This window comes from Oryctolagus cuniculus, chromosome 5 (assembly GCF_964237555.1).
Source record: "Oryctolagus cuniculus chromosome 5, mOryCun1.1, whole genome shotgun sequence".
NCBI classification, from domain to species: domain Eukaryota; kingdom Metazoa; phylum Chordata; class Mammalia; order Lagomorpha; family Leporidae; genus Oryctolagus; species Oryctolagus cuniculus.
The window spans coordinates 144,857,461-144,872,870 of record NC_091436.1 but is presented as its reverse complement, the minus strand read 5'-3'; the positions used below and the strand labels follow the sequence as shown (position 1 = coordinate 144,872,870).

Genomic DNA, 15,410 nt, shown 5'->3' with positions numbered 1-15,410 from the left:
TTGGGGAGTGAACCAATGGATGGAAGATTTCTCTCTAACTCTGCCTATCAAATAAATAAAATCTTAGAAAAGAAGAGTACTAACAGGTCTGACCTTGTGGCATAGCTGGTAAAGGCGATGGCCTGCGATGCCGACATTCCAGGTAGCTGCTGACATCACACATAGGCACCAGTTCGAGTCCTGGCTACTCTACTTCCTATCCAGCTACCAGCTAAAGTGCCTGGGGAAGCAGCAAGGTTGGCCCAGGTGCTTGGGCCCCTGCATCCATGTGGTAGACCCAAAAGAAGCTCTTGGCTAGCTTTGGCTGTTGTGGCCATTTGGGCTGTAAACCAGTAAATGGAAGATCTCTGCCTCTCCTCCTCTCTGTAATTCTGCCTTTCAAATAAATCAATCTTTAAAAAAAAAAAAAAAAAAAAAAACACTAAGCTTTATCTACTTTGTAATTTGCCTTGGTCTCCTGGCTTTCAAGCTGTTCGCAGACCAAAAGAAAAAAAAATCTTTTATGTTTTGCCCACAGTGTATTTGCCTGTGTGATTGAATGAGAATTTTACAAAATAATACTTATCTATAGCATGTTTAAATTACCCTGCTATTTTCAGTTCTCTTTCCTTTTTAAAGAAAAATGCTGTTTGCAGCCTGCTAAATTAATTGGATGACTAAATGGACTACAACTGGCAGTTTATAAAACCACTGCATCTGGGTGTTTTGGAAAAAATCGCTGTGCTTTGCCATTCATTTTAGTTCATTTGGTGTTTGTTGCTTCACAGTTCCTTTTCCCCCTTCTCTACCTTTGGTAAGGGGTTCACCATGCTATAAATTGGTCTCATGGAGCCTTTGAGGCAGTGCTGATGACTAGATGACTAGTTAGTGCCTTTTTTTTTTTTTTTTTTTTTTTTTGCAAGAATTAACAGAGAGGGAGAGATTGAGGTTTTCTGTCTGCGGTTCACTCTCCAGGTAGTCACAATGGTCAGGGCTTGAGCCAAGCCCAAGCCAGGAGGTATATCCAGGTGTCCCATGTGGGTAGCAGGGCCCATGTAATTGGGCCATCTTTGCACTGCTTTTTCCAGGCCATTGTGGGGAGCTGAATTGGAAGTGGAGTAACTAGGGCATGAACTGGCACCCATGTAAGATGCTGACATCCCATAGGCGGTAGCTTTACCCTCTAAGCCACAACGCTGTCCCTGAGTTAATTCTTGTCTTTGGCTCCTTTGCTTTTAGCTTTCAGTGTGTTGTCCTTTAGCATATTTTAGAGGCTATCTGTATAGCTACTTGCTCCTGAGATTCTGATAGAATTTTGCAGCTGAATTTTTCTCAGGGAAGGAAGTTGGGTGGGTGGGTAATCTTCAATGGGATAACATGAGGATGAGACTTACAAGACTTTGCTGTCATTTTTCTTTACTTATGGGTAAGGGGAGCAATACATAAATATCTGGTACCTTTTAATGATTCTTGTTTTGAGCCAAACCCTTCATTTCTACTTTCTTCAGCTGTTGAGAAATTATGAAATCAAGATTTTGTTCTTGACAGTATAACATTTATTTTTATGAAGGCTGCTTCAATTCATGTAATTCTACATTTTGGTGCCACTTTTTTAATGCTTGAATGAATATAAGATCTAAAAATTAAAAAAAAAATGGGAGTGGACATTTAGTCTGGCAGGACCCTGTGAGGTGATAGCCCAAGTAATTGGGTTCTTGTCATCACATGGGATATACCCGGATTGCTTTTGTGTACAGCCCCAGCTGTGGAGTAGAACCAGTTGCCCTGATTCCTTCTACCTCACAAATATATTTTGAAAGAAAGAAATTGTGATGAGTCATCTCTTATCCCCATTGGCTCTTCTTTTTTTTTTTTTTTTTTTTTTGGACAGGCAGAGTTAGCCAGAGAGAGACAGAGAGAAAGGTCTTCCTTTTTCTGTTGGTTCACTTCACTCCCCCAGGTGGCTGCTACGGCCAGTGCGTTGCAGCCGGCGTGCTGAGCCGATCCAAAGCCAGGAGCCAGGTTCTTTCTCTTGGTCTCCCATGTGGGTGCAGGGCCCAAGAACCTGGGCCATCCTCTACCACACTCCCGGGCCACAGCAGAGAGCTGGCCTGGAAGAGGAGCAACCGGGACAGAATCTGGCGCCCCGACCGGGACTCGAACCTGGTGTGCCGGCGCCGCAGGCGGAAGATTAGCCTAGTGAGCCGTGGCACCGGCCTGGCTCAATTTTTTAAAAAATGATTTATTGATTTATTTATGTATTTGAAAACATCACAGAGAGGGACAGGTATGTTTCATCCGCTGGTTGGCTCCTCAGGTGGTCACAACAGCCAGGGCTAAGCCAGCCTGAAGCCAGGAGGCAAGAGCTTTATCTGAGTTTCCCACATAGTTGTAAGCGCTCAAGTATTTGGACCAATTTCTGCTGTTTTCTCAGGTGCATTAGCAGGGAGCTTCATTGGAAGTGAAACAGCCAGACCTCGAATGGGGGCCCATAGGGAATATTGGCGTCACACAGCACTAGCCCCCGTGGACTCATTTTGTAACCATCCTCTCCCCTCGAAAGATAATAGCTATGGCTAATTCAGAGTTCCCTGATGCCCATCCCAACCAACATATTCTCTATATTCTTCTATATTCTCATTTCATACTGCCTTATTAGCAAAGGTGGTATGCTATATTCCTTTTCTGCCCCCTTGATTTTATCATGGATTTTTGTGGATATATCCTCATTTTTCATTCTTTACAGCTGCCTACATTGCACATAGCGTTTTATGTGCCTGCGAGTTTACCTTTAAAACAAAGTCACAGCTGTAGAATTGCTGGGCCAAAGGGTATGTGTGTTACTTTGGTAAATATTGACAGACTGCCTCACACAAGTTTTGTGCCAACTTACACATACACTTGCAAGATATGAAAGTGCCTATTCTCAGTCTGGTCACCAATATGAACTTTATCAGACTTTAAACAATTTTGATCAGTCTGATAATAGGAAAGTGACATGTCAGTTTAGTTTTTAGGACTGTTCTCAGTGTGAACATCGGTCAGCATGGTTCACATTTACTGCCATTTCAGAGTTACTCCTTTGCTACTCTGGCTTTGAAGGTTACATTTTGTTTGAGAGGATAAGTACATTTATTCAATGTATTTATGATGTCTGTTTTTCTATTTGAAGGCCTTGGGACGTCCTCCTCATCTTCGAACCCATCGGGCTCACCCTTCAAATTTGGTATCTCATCATCCTCTTCTGGTCCTTCTCAAACTTTAACAAACACTGGAAATTTTAAATTTGGAGATCAGGGTGGATTCAAAATAGGTGTATCATCTGATTCTGGGTCTGTAAACCCCTTGAGTGAAGGTTTTAAGTTTTCTAAACCAGTAGGAGATTTTAAATTTGGAGTTTCATCTGATTCTAAACCTGAAGAAGTTAAGAAAGACAGTAAGAATGATAATAAATTTAAGTTTGGATTTTCTTCTGGGTTAAGCAACCCAACTTCTTCAGCTCCTTTTCAGTTTGGAGTGTCTAATCTTGGACAGCAAGAAAAGAAAGAGGAACCTCCAAAATCTTCATCTGCAAACTTTAGTTTTGCTACAGGTATAGTTAACCCCACTCCTGCCACTTCTAACACCTTAGTGACCTCTGAGAACAAGAGCAGTTTCAGCTTTGGAAGTATAGAAACCAAGAGTGTCTCCATGACTCCCTTCACATGTAAGACACCAGAAGCGAAGAAAGAAGAAATGCCTGCCCCTAAAGTAGGGTTTACTTTTGGCAATATGGAACCTGCCTCTATGCCATCTGCCTCAATGTTTGCTTTGGGACGGACAGAAGAGAAACAACAAGAGCCTGTCACTTCTACTTCTCTAATTTTGGGGAAGAAGGCTGACAAAGAAGAGCCAAAGTGTCAACCATTGTTTTCCTTTGGGAATTCAGAGCAAACCAAAGATGAGAGTTCTTCGAAGTCAACATTTAGTTTCAGTATGGCAAAGACATCTGAGAAGGAAGCTGAACAGCCAGCAAAAACCACTTTTGCTTTTGGAGCTCAAACCAGTACGACAGCTGGTGAGTATTTTGAGTATCACACTTTTTCTTTTTTTCTTTTTCTTGGTAACAAAAACAAAGTGTCAACAAATCCATCAGGTCAGAGAATGGTTTACACTGATTACAGTTCAGGGTACCAGCTGCAACTCTGAGAAGGAGCCTAGGGTGTTCAGTTGTAAGTGCTCTAAACTCTCATTCTGATGATGTTATTTATAGAGTTCTGATAGAAAACCCACAATGGTGCAGGTCTGTGTATTTCTTTCTTCCTTTTCCTTGACAGTTATATCGCGTATACTATTCAGGAAAATAGAAATTCTTGAGCTAGTAAACTAGAGTGTAATATATAATATATAAAGCCTTCATTTACAAATAGTTGGATATAACCGGTCATCAGATATTTAAGGAATATCACCGACAAATTTTATTAATCACGGAGACGACAGAGGTGATTTTGAAAACTAAAATCCTGAAGAAAAAGTAAAAGCATGGTTATTGAAATAAAGTCATTCTCAGGGTGGCTGCTGCCTGCAGCTCCAGCATCCTATATGGGTATTTTCAAGTCCTGGCTACTCCATTTCTGACCCAGCTCCCTGCTAATGTGCTTGGGAAAGCAACAGAGGATGGCCCAAGTGTTTGGACCTCTGCCACCCATGTGGGAGACGAGGATTAAATTTCTGACTCCTGGCTTCTGCCAACTAGGGAGTGAAGCAGCAGATGGAAGATGCATGTGTCTGTCTCTCACTCTTCCTCTTGCTCTGTAACTCTGACTTTCAAAATAAGTACACCTTTCAAAAAAAAAAAAATTGGAAGTACTCAGAAAAATTTACAAAAGAATAAGGAATTCGACAGGAGGAGTATTGGGAAAAGTTCACAAGGCAAAAAACAAACAAACAAACAAACAAAAATTTCACCGAGGGACTAGCACTGTGCCACAGTGGGTTAAGCTGCCACCTGCAGTACTGGCACCCCAGTTCTGGTCTTGGTTGCTCAACTTCTGATCCAGCTTCCTGTAAATACACCTTGGAAAGCAGCAGAGGATGGCCAAGTGCTTGGGCCCCTACACCCTCATGAGAGACCTGGATTCCTGCCTTTATGCATATCGCCAAGAAATTATGTATTCAAAAAATTTTTGTACCAGTATACACATTTTCTAGTCCTGTTTTAGAATTACTTACTTATTTGAAACAAAAAGAGAGAGGGAGAAAGAGATCTTCTATCTGCTGGTTCACTCCCCAAATGACCACATGGCAGGGACTGGGCCAGGCTAAAGCTGAGAGCCTGGAACTCCATATTGATCTCCCTAAAGGATGACAGGACTCACATACTTGGACCAACTTCTGCTGAATTAACTTCAAAAAAAAAAAAAAAATGGAGGTGAGGGGAGAAGGACATCTTTTCCATCCGCTGGTCTACTCCCCAAATTGGCAGCAGCGGCTGGCACTGGGGCAGACTAGCCAGGATCCAAGAGCTTCATCTGTATCTCCAGTGTGGGTGGCAGAGGTCCATGTACTTGGGCCATCTGCTGCTGCTTTCTCAGGTGCATTAGCAGGAACCTGGATCATAGGTGGAGCAGCTGGGACTTGAACTGGTATCCATATGGGGTGCTGTTATTGGCAGTTTAAAGTGCCCTCATATTTGACCATCTACACATTTAATAATAACAGATGTCCATTCGATTCAAAAGTCAGTATTAAAAACTTGCTGTGTTTTTTAATGAATTTATAGATTGTAGGGTAGGAAAAAATGCTCTCTGAAATTATTTTGTTCCTAAGGATTGTTTCTTAATTTCTATATTACAGATCAAGGTACAGCAAAACCAGTTTTTAGTTTCTTGAACAATTCTTCGAGTTCAAGTACACCAGCTACTTCTGCTGGTGGTGGCATATTTGGTAGTTCCACCTTTTCCTCCAGTCAGCCTATGACTGCCTTCGTGTTTGGACAGTCCAGCAATCCCGTGAGCAGCCCTGCTTTTGGTAACTCCACTGAGCCCAGTACATCTCAGTCTTTGCTGTTCTCTCAAGATAGCAAACCAGCGACCACATCCAGCACGAGTACCGCTGCCACTTCATTTGTATTTGGTTCAGGCACCAGCAGTAACAGTGCTGCAACCTCTGGCTTCGCCTTTGGAGCTACCACCACGTCTAGCTCAGCAGGTACTTTTACAAAATAGAAAAAACACATATTATAGTTGCACTGGCTTTCATTGCGAGTGTGTCACATTTTAGCAGATGATACAGCAGGTGTCACTGTGCTAAAATGGCATCAGTACCTTTAGGTCATCTATACCTGGGATGTTAGACTAATGTGGGAAGGTGTACGTTGTATATTCAGGTTGAATATATTTATCTCTAGGGAACAGTTTTTCTGATCTGTGTAAGAATGTAGTATTTAACTGTTTTCATGTTTTCTTTTTGACATGTTAACTTGTAAGTAACCACATAACTGAGTGTTTTATTACATCAATTCTCATTGTACAATACGTTCATATGTACACCATTAGACATTTATTTCTGTACATATATCCTGTCACCAAAAATTGTTACCTGTGAAGGTGAGGAGTCATGTTAATTGGAGTTGTTTATATGTTTTATAAATAATGGTAGAGAAAGTTAGATTCTTAATTTCTTAATCATTTTCGAAATTTCTGTTAATGGAATTTGGTTAGCAGGGTCAGAGTTTGAAAAGAAGCATGAAATTTGCTTGTGGGCTTAGAGAAATGTCTTCAGAATTACCTGCCTGTAGCCAGCTACATCATGGTGATGTGTTTCTTTGGGCCTCCAGGATCCTCCTTTGTATTTGGTACAGGAGCTTCAGCACCATCTGCCAGTCCAGCATTTGGTGCTAGCCAGACCCCAGCATTTGGACAAAGTCAAGGTGCCAGCCAGCCTAATCCCCCAGGCTTTGGATCTATATCTTCAACAGCGTTGTTTTCTGCGGCTTCTCAGCCTGCACAACCCACTTTTGGAGCAGTGTCAAGCAGTAGCCAGCCTCCTGTGTTTGGACAACAGCCTAGTCAGTCTACATTTGGCTCTGGAACAGCTCCCAATTCTAGTAAGTATTCAGTGATGCATGTTTCATATAACTTAGGCTCTGTGTATCTTAAAAGTCAAATTTGTCCTTTAACTTTGAAACCATGCATATGGTATTTTTTTAAATTATTAATATCTCTTGTACATGGCAGAGTAGAGAGGTATATGTTTAGTTGTACCTATAAACAGTATTCCTAAATTTCACACAATCAGTCTTTTTAAGGTAATGAATTGTGTTTTACGGGTTTATTTCTTTCTTATTCTGACTTTTTAAAAAATATTTTATAAAGACAAGAGTTAGAGATTTTCCATCCACTGGTTCTCTCCCCCCAACCCCAGACAGCTGCAACAGCTGGGGCTAGACGAGGCTGAAGCCAGGAGCTTGGAACTCTATCCAGGTCTCCCGCATGGGTGTCAGGGGCCCAGACATTTGAGCCATCTTCCACTGCTTTCCCAAGGCACACTGTCCGGAGCCAGGCACATTATCAGGCAGTTGGATTGGTAGCAGAGGCAGGACTTGATCCCAGGCACTCTGATACGGAATGTGGGTGTCCCAGGCAGTGGATTAACCTGAGGAGGCCTCCAATGTTTTTCTCTTTTTTAGAAATCCCTATTTATTTATTTGATTCACTTCTCAAATGCGTACAACAGCTGAGGCTAGGCAAGGAGCCAGGAGCCTGGAACTCAGTGTGGAGCTTGCACATGGATGTCAGGGACTCAGTACTTCAGTCTGCCTCCCAGGGTGTGCATTCGCATGAAGCTGGAATCAAGTGCAGAGCTGGAACTCAAACCAGGCTCTCCAGTTGGGACAGAGGTGTCCCAAGTAGTGTCCTAACTGCTGTGCCAAATGCCCCACCCCTAGTATTTTTCTGGTGTGAAGTATAGCCTCGTATAGAAAAGGTCATTAAATCCTCAATGAACAGTAAAATGATGACTCCAAATGCTGTGTAAATGCTGCTTGGGAACTCTTGATATACTCCTCTTCAGCCACATGCCTGTTCTACTCTAATTGTGATCACTGTCTTATCTTTTATATTAAGCATTGTTCTTTGGGCTTTAAGTTGACTGATATATGCACCTCTAGAAAAATACGGTCTTGCTTGATTTTTGTACAGAAATGGAATCTTAGATACAGCTTTTTTTTTTTTTTAACGGTATGAGGTTTGTAAGACTCATCATCCGTGTTATTGCATTGTCATTGCTGTAGAGCAAATCCTTGCATAAATATTACAGTCTTTCCATTTCCTGTTGATAGAAGTATGAGTTGTTTTTAGCTATTAGGAACAACTGCTCTGCATTTATACTGTTTGTGTAAATCTCCTCAGCACTTGGACACACACGTTGGCTATTTTCCAGTATCTGAAAGCACTTTCTCACAGGGTCTTTTATCCCGATTCTCTCACCAGACTTTCTAGGCCTGCCATCAAACAGTGATTTGGGGATCTCTTACCAATACTGTGGAGATTGCCTTTAACTTAACAAAGGAACTTTTGTTTCCTTGGTGTCACGTTGTCTCCCTTGCCTTTTTTTTTTTCTTCTTCTTCTTCTTCTTCTTCTTTTTTTTTTTTTTTTTTTTTTTAGGGTCTAGGGAAGAGGCTTTACTTTTCTGCATTTCTTTATTCTGTCCCCACATTTACGTAGATTTCAGTATAATTTTTGAGGGGTTTTCTCCATTATGACATCTCTGGCCTTCAGAGTTGCTGTTGAAGTCTTCCTTGGTCTTTGCTTTTTGACCTATTTCTTTTTGAAATCTGATGTTCTGGCATGGTCAAACATGCTATGCTTATTGGGTCCTCTTTTTTTTTTTTTTTTTTTTTGATTTTTTTTCACATGGCCATAACAGCTAAGCTGGGCCAGGCTAAAACCGGGAACTTCATCTGTGTGTCCTGTGTGGGTGCAGGGATCCAAACACTTGAGCCACCCTCCGTTGCTTCCCCAGGCACATGAACAGGCAGCTGGATTTGTAGTGGAGCAGCTGGGACTCAAACCAGCACCCGGGTGATGCCAACCCCACAGATGGTGCCTTTACCCACTACGCCACAGCACCAGCCCCAGGTCCATTTTTATACATAGGGAACATGCATGCTCTTTTGTGAACTTTATTTAGTTTTTGGGAATTCTGAATCTTTTTGTCCCTTGTTGTCATTTTCTTAATTCTCCCCTCTTAGACCTTTTGTCTTTTGTTGTCCCTTCTGAGATTCGTTTTATCTTAACAGCTCTTCTGTCACAATTGTGCTTCCACTGTTGGGATTTTTAATTTCTGTGTGCCTTTTTGTTTCTGTGATACTGCCTTTTTATAATTCCTCTGGTTTTGTTTTATGGCTATAATGTTTATTGATCTTTTAATATTTAATATAATATTATATTTATTTAATATTTATCTAATATACTTTATTTTATATTTATATTTAATTATGTTTCATATATTCATACACATGTATATAATATACATATTATATATTTATGCTATATTTTATATTTCTATTTTAATAATCATATATTTAATATTTAATGTTTATTTAAATGGTTTATTGATTTAGTTGAAAGGCAGAGTGACAGATGCAGAAGAGGGAGAGACAAAAAGGGAGATCTTCATTTACTCCTTCACTCCCCAGATGGCTGCAATGGCTAGAGCTGGGCCAAGCCTAAACCAGGAGCTTCATCTCGGTCTCCCATGTGGGTGGCAGGCACCCAAACACTTGGGCCACCTGCTGCTGCTTTTTCCCAGGCACATTAGCAGGGAGCTGACTCTGAAGTGGAGCAGCGGGGTTTTGATCTATATGGGATGCCAGCATCATAGGTGGTGGTTTTACCCGCCATACCACAACAGTGGCCCTATATTGATCTTGTGATGATATCTATATTGATGAGCTTTTTGTTTTTTTAAAGATCTGTTTATTTTTTATTTTTTTTTGAAAGGTAATGACAGAGGGAGACCGGCGCTGTGGCCCAGTGGGTTAACGCCCTGGCCTGAAGTGCTGGCATCCCATATGGGTGCTGGTTCGAGACCCGGCTGCTCCACTTCCGATCCAGCTCTCTACTATGGCCTGGGACAGCAGTATGGCCCAAGTCATCGGGCCCCTGCACCCATGCGGGAGACCCAGAAGAAGTTTCTGGCTTCTGATCGGCGCAGCTCCAGCCGTTGTGGCCAATTGGGGAGTGAACCAATGGATGGAAGACCTTCTCTCTCTACCTCTCCTCTCTCTGTGTAACTCTTTCAAATAAATAAATAAAATCTTTTAAAAAAAAAAAAAAGGTAATGACAGAGAGAGGGGGAGAGAGTGAGTACACATCCAGGTTAGGCCAGGCTGAAGCCAGAAGCCCCAAACTCCATTTGGGTCTTGTATGTGGGTAACAGGGACTCAAGTACTTGGGCCATCATCTCCTGCTTTCCCAGGTGCATTGGCAGGAATTTGGATCAGAGACAGAGTAGCCAGGACTCAAACTGGCATGCAGCTATGGGAAGTTGTGTCCTAAGTAGCAACTTAACCAACTATGCTACTGTGCCCACTTGTTTTTTCTTTTTCCTTAAAGTTGTGATTCCTTGCTTAGTTTGCTGCGAATTATTTTTCTCCCTCATTGTTTTGGTTTCAGTGTTTTTTTATTAAGTATTGTCCTCAAATATGTGGTGCTCCTCAGGACAATAGGACCTGAATAACAAAAGCCTTTGTGTGTTGATAAGGCTTAGCAATTTTGAACTTCACCTTTACACTATCTTTTATTTGGGAAAAGCTGGATGTTAGTATCTTTAGGTATTTCCCCTTAGACTGTCAGAGGACCCAGAGAAGAGGCTTCCAGGCTCCTGTGTGGAGGGTATCCGAGAACTCCTGGTTACTGGTGTTTCTGGAAGCTGAGTTGGGAGGATGACTGGCATTCTTGGTATTCATTGTATCAGCCTACTCTTAAAACCTCATTTTTGGGGCCGGCGCTGTGGTGTAGCGGTGCCACCATCCCATATGGGTGCCGGTTCGAGTCCCAGCTGCTCCGCTTCCAATCCAGCTCTCTGCTGTGGCCTAGGAAAGCAGTAGAAGCTGGCCCAAGCCCTTGGGCCCCTGCACCCACGTGGGAGACCCGGAAGAATCTCCTGGTTCATGGCTTCAAATCGGCACAGCTCCTGCTGTTGCGGCTAACTGGGGAGTGAACCAGAAGATGGAAGACCCCCTCCCATCCCCCCCCCCTTCCCTCTGCCTCTGCCTCTCCTCCTCTCTCTGTGTAACTTTCAAATAAATAAGTAAATCTTTAAAAAAAAATTTTTTTTTTCAGTATAATGTTCTTGCCCTTACCTGTACATGGTGTCCCCCCAGCCCAAAGACATTTCCAAAGATTAAACCTTTTTGACTGAGGTATAGAAGAGGATTTGGGAGGGATTGATCTGGGTATCTGCTTCTTAAACAGCTATTCGACTGCCTTTTCTTATTTATTTATTTATTTATTTATTTATTTTGACAGAGTGGACAGTGAGAGAGAGAGAGACAGAGAGAAAGGTCCTCCTTTGCCGTTGGTTCACCCTCCAATGGCCGCCGCGGCCGGCACGCTGCGGCTGGCGCACTGCGCTGATCCGATGGCAGGAGCCAGGAGCCAGGTGCTTTTCCTGATCTCCCATGGGGTGCAGGGCCCAAGCACCTGGGCCATCCTCCACTGCACTCCCTGGCCACAGCAGAGGGCTGGCCTGGAAGAGGGGCAACCGGGACAGAATCCGGCGCCCCGACTGGGACTAGAACCCGGTGTGCTGGCGCCGCTAGGCGGAGGATTAGCCTAGTGAGCCGCGGCGCCGGCTTTTATTTTTTTTTATTTTGAAGTCCCATCTTCATTTTCCCTTCAGAGGTACCTGGAACATAAATTTCTGGGGTGTGTGTAGTGGACACGAAACTGCTCTGTGCTTTCTCTGCTGCTGGTTTAGTACTCAGCTTCAGTCAGCTTCTAAACTAATGTTGCTGTTGTCTCCTCTCCCCTCATCCTTGTTTAAAAAAAAGAAATTCCTTTTAATCCACTTTTCAAAGAAGATAGAGCTAAATGTGTTTGTTGGTCCTGCTCCCTCTAACTAGAAGTCCACTCTGCCCTTTTTCCTTGGTCAGGGGTAAGTTGTACCATCACTTGGAGGTGTCAAGTATGTACTTGGGTAAGCAGAGAAAATACTTCATTTTTCTTTAGAAAGTAATGGTAAGAAATCTTAACACTTTTACATGTTTTTGTATGTTGAGGTCAGAGTTGTTACTGAAAAAGCTGTCATTTTTGCCTTAATGAAGTGCTTTTTGCTTTTATTATAGATTCGGTTTTCCAATTTGGCAGCAGCACGGCAAATTTCAACTTCACAAGCAATAATCCAGCAGGAGTTTTCACATTTGGTGCAAATTTTAGCACACCTGCAGCCTCCACCCAGCCGTCAGGCTCCGGGAGCTTTCCCTTTAACCCGTCTCAAGCTACATTTACAGTGGGGTAAGAGAACGTTTTGGTGAAATGGGAAATTTACATTGATTATTTTAGGTATGTGATGTTTTTTTTTTTTTTTTTTTTTTTTTAAATTTTTGACAGGCAGAGTGGACAGTGAGAGAGAGAGACAGAGAGAGAAAGGTCTTCCTTTGCCGTTGGTTCACCCTCCAATGGCCGCCGCTGCAGCCGGCGCACCGCGCTGATCCGATGGCAGGAGCCAGGAGCCAGGTGCTTTTTCCTGGTCTCCCATGGGGTGCAGGGCCCAAGCACCTGGGCCATCCTCCACTGCACTTCCTGGCCATAGCAGAGAGCTGGCCTGGAAGAGGGGCAACCGGGACAGAATCCGGCGCCCCGACTGGGACTAGAACCCGGTGTGCCGGCGCCGCAAGGTGGAGGATTAGCCTATTGAGCCACGGCGCCGGCCTGATGTATGTTTTGCTGTTAAAAGTCATCAAGGTGCAGTGAAATGTGTTCTCCCACATCAGTTTATCACACTGTAATTTGAGGGGTCATAAAGCCTGAGAAGTTAACAATAATGGGTTTGCTTAGGTATAATAGTAGAAAATGTGTTTCTTTAACAACATAAGTCTTATTTTTCCCCCTTATTGGTGATCATGTTAAATGATTCTGGAATTTTGCTTTGGTCATTGTGTCACGTGAGGTTTTTTTTTCAAAGGTCAAATGGGAAAAGCATGTTCTCGTCTTCTGGAACTTCAGTTTCTGGTCGCAAGATAAAGACTGCTGTTAGACGAAAGAAATAAAGGTCACGATGGTATTACGTGCAACAGTTTGGCAACAGCTGGTGTCCTGCTTTCAGATACTGGATTATACTGTGTGCTGGGGTTATCTGAACTAAGATTTGCCTAAGGACTTCTTAAATTTTGGAATTTTCCTCCTTTTCTTTATGGAAGCCCTACCCCTGCCTCTGCCACTTCCTTATAAAAAAATAATACCTAGACTGGTGACTGATTCTTCAGCAAAAATATTTTATGATCCAGCAAATTATTCACTGATTTGGCGTAGTCTGGCTGTACCCAGGAATAGAGCCTGCACGGTGAATGGCTTTGTATAGAACCTCTTCGTGTGCACCGCCATGTGCATTAATAAGCGTTTATGGAACACATTGAAATTGTAACTATATCTGAGGAATTCTGTATAGATTAGGATTCTGTGTAGATTAGAGGATGTTGAAATGAATGATTTCTATGCCGAGTTTGTGCTGATGTGTGTGAAGTGAGTGCGTCGGGTGTATCGTGCACTAAAATTTTCTGATAGAGGAAGCCTGATTAAAAAGAGTGGTCCATGCTGAGGACTTGTTAGATCTCACTCATCCTACATTTAATAATTATATGCTACTTCTCTATTTTCATTCCTCTAACTATCGCCTGTCTTGCCTTTTTCATTATTTTATTATGAAACTTGTGTAAATACAATTTTGTTTCTGTACTGTTTTGGCATAACATAAAGTCTGTGAACTTGAAATTTTAATTTTGTGTTAGAATTTTTTTCGTTGTTGTTTAGTCTTGTCTCAGATTTTATTATGTAAATCCCATTATTCAAAGTTGCCTAAATCCATTTGGAAATCTTTAAAAAAAAATTGGGGATTCTTAAAGTTGAATTTATTGGCTTTTCTGATCCAGTTTTATTTGGACCAAAAACCAGTATTGTACAAAGTATTAAGCATATATTTTTATATTTACTGAAATGGACTGTGGTGACTTTGGATAATAAGGAAAAGTTTAATATTAAAGCCATGTTTATTACAGTATAATTAACATGTTAAACCATGGGATAAATGCCATCAATAAAAAAATTACGAAGCACTTTTTGTTTTAGTTTTAACTCAAAATGAAGGTTCACAGTATTAATGGTCAGGGACTTTTCTCTGCAGATTAACAGTGGTCAGATACTCCAAAGAACACATTTTAAGTGTTCTAGACAACATCTAGGAGGAGGAGAAAATATTTGAGTTTGCAGCATATAGGAGGCACACTGCTTATTTCCTGGTGCTAGGAATCATACCTAATTTTCCACGTAGATTTACATACCTTTTTTTAAAAAGTTGGAAATAAATACCACAACCATTTGTCTGTACTTGCGTTTTCCTTGATAGGGACAAGACTGATTATTGATTGAATTCTTTTGGATACCTAAAACAGTTCACAGATACCGTGGTGTTCTTTTTGTATAATTTCTTTTGGATTACTGTTATTTTTTTTTTTACATCCATCCCCCCCCCCCCCCCCCACTGTGGCTCACCATAGAGCTCTTGGAACAGTATTTGATAGTTTTATTTCCCTTGAATGTATAATTATTATTTGGTGCATGCTTTTAATTGCTGGACTTTGGTTGGCTGGAGTTGAAATTTGGAAATGAATTTCTGAAGCCTTGGGGGCCACCATTGTGTGGCGCAGCAGGTGAAGCTGCTGCTTGTCACCAGCATCCCATAGGAGTGCCAGTTCAAGTCCCAGCTACTCCACTTCCATTCCAGCTCCCTGCTAATGAATCTGGAAAAGTAGCGGAGGATGGCCCGGGGGCTTGGGCCCCCCTGTACCCATTTGGGAGACTGATGGAGTTCCAGGCTCCCGACTTCAGCCTGGCTGTTGTGGCCATTTGGGGAATGAACCAGCAGATGAAAGATCTTTTTTTTTCTGTTTCTCTCCACCTCTCTCTAACTCTGCCTTTCAAATAAATAAATCTTAAGAGTAACTAGCCTTGCATTTAAGACTGCCCATATTGGAGTACCTTGGTTCAGTACCCACTTAAACCTCCTGACCCCAGCTTCCTGATTCCAAGGGCCCTGAGAGGCAGTGTGGAATGCCTCCAGAAATTGTGTCCATTGCGGACACCCATGTAGGAAGCCTAGGTCAAGGCAGTGAATGTTTGTCTTTCTCTGCCTCTTAAATATAACACTTGGGCTGTTTTTTTGTTTCCAA

At 42.2% G+C, this 15,410-nt stretch overlaps 1 protein-coding gene across 6 annotated transcripts in view; it reads left to right on the top strand.

Moving 5' to 3' along the window:
• NUP153 (nucleoporin 153) overlaps nt 1-14,297 on the top strand; it is an 83,417-nt gene extending 69,120 nt beyond the window's left edge. For 5 of the 6 annotated variants that reach the window (XM_051832572.1, XM_017350455.2, XM_002720863.5 and 2 more), the window contains 5 exons: nt 3,152-4,036; nt 5,815-6,168; nt 6,797-7,066; nt 12,312-12,480; nt 13,151-14,297. In XM_051832572.1, the coding sequence (XP_051688532.1) occupies nt 3,152-4,036; nt 5,815-6,168; nt 6,797-7,066; nt 12,312-12,480; nt 13,151-13,235 (1,763 nt within the window). In that variant the 3' untranslated portion in view covers nt 13,236-14,297. The remainder of the gene's footprint in view (nt 1-3,151; nt 4,037-5,814; nt 6,169-6,796; nt 7,067-12,311; nt 12,481-13,150) is intronic. The other variant, XM_008274128.4, reaches the window with a different exon arrangement.
• The last annotated feature ends 1,113 nt before the right edge of the window (nt 14,298-15,410 follow it).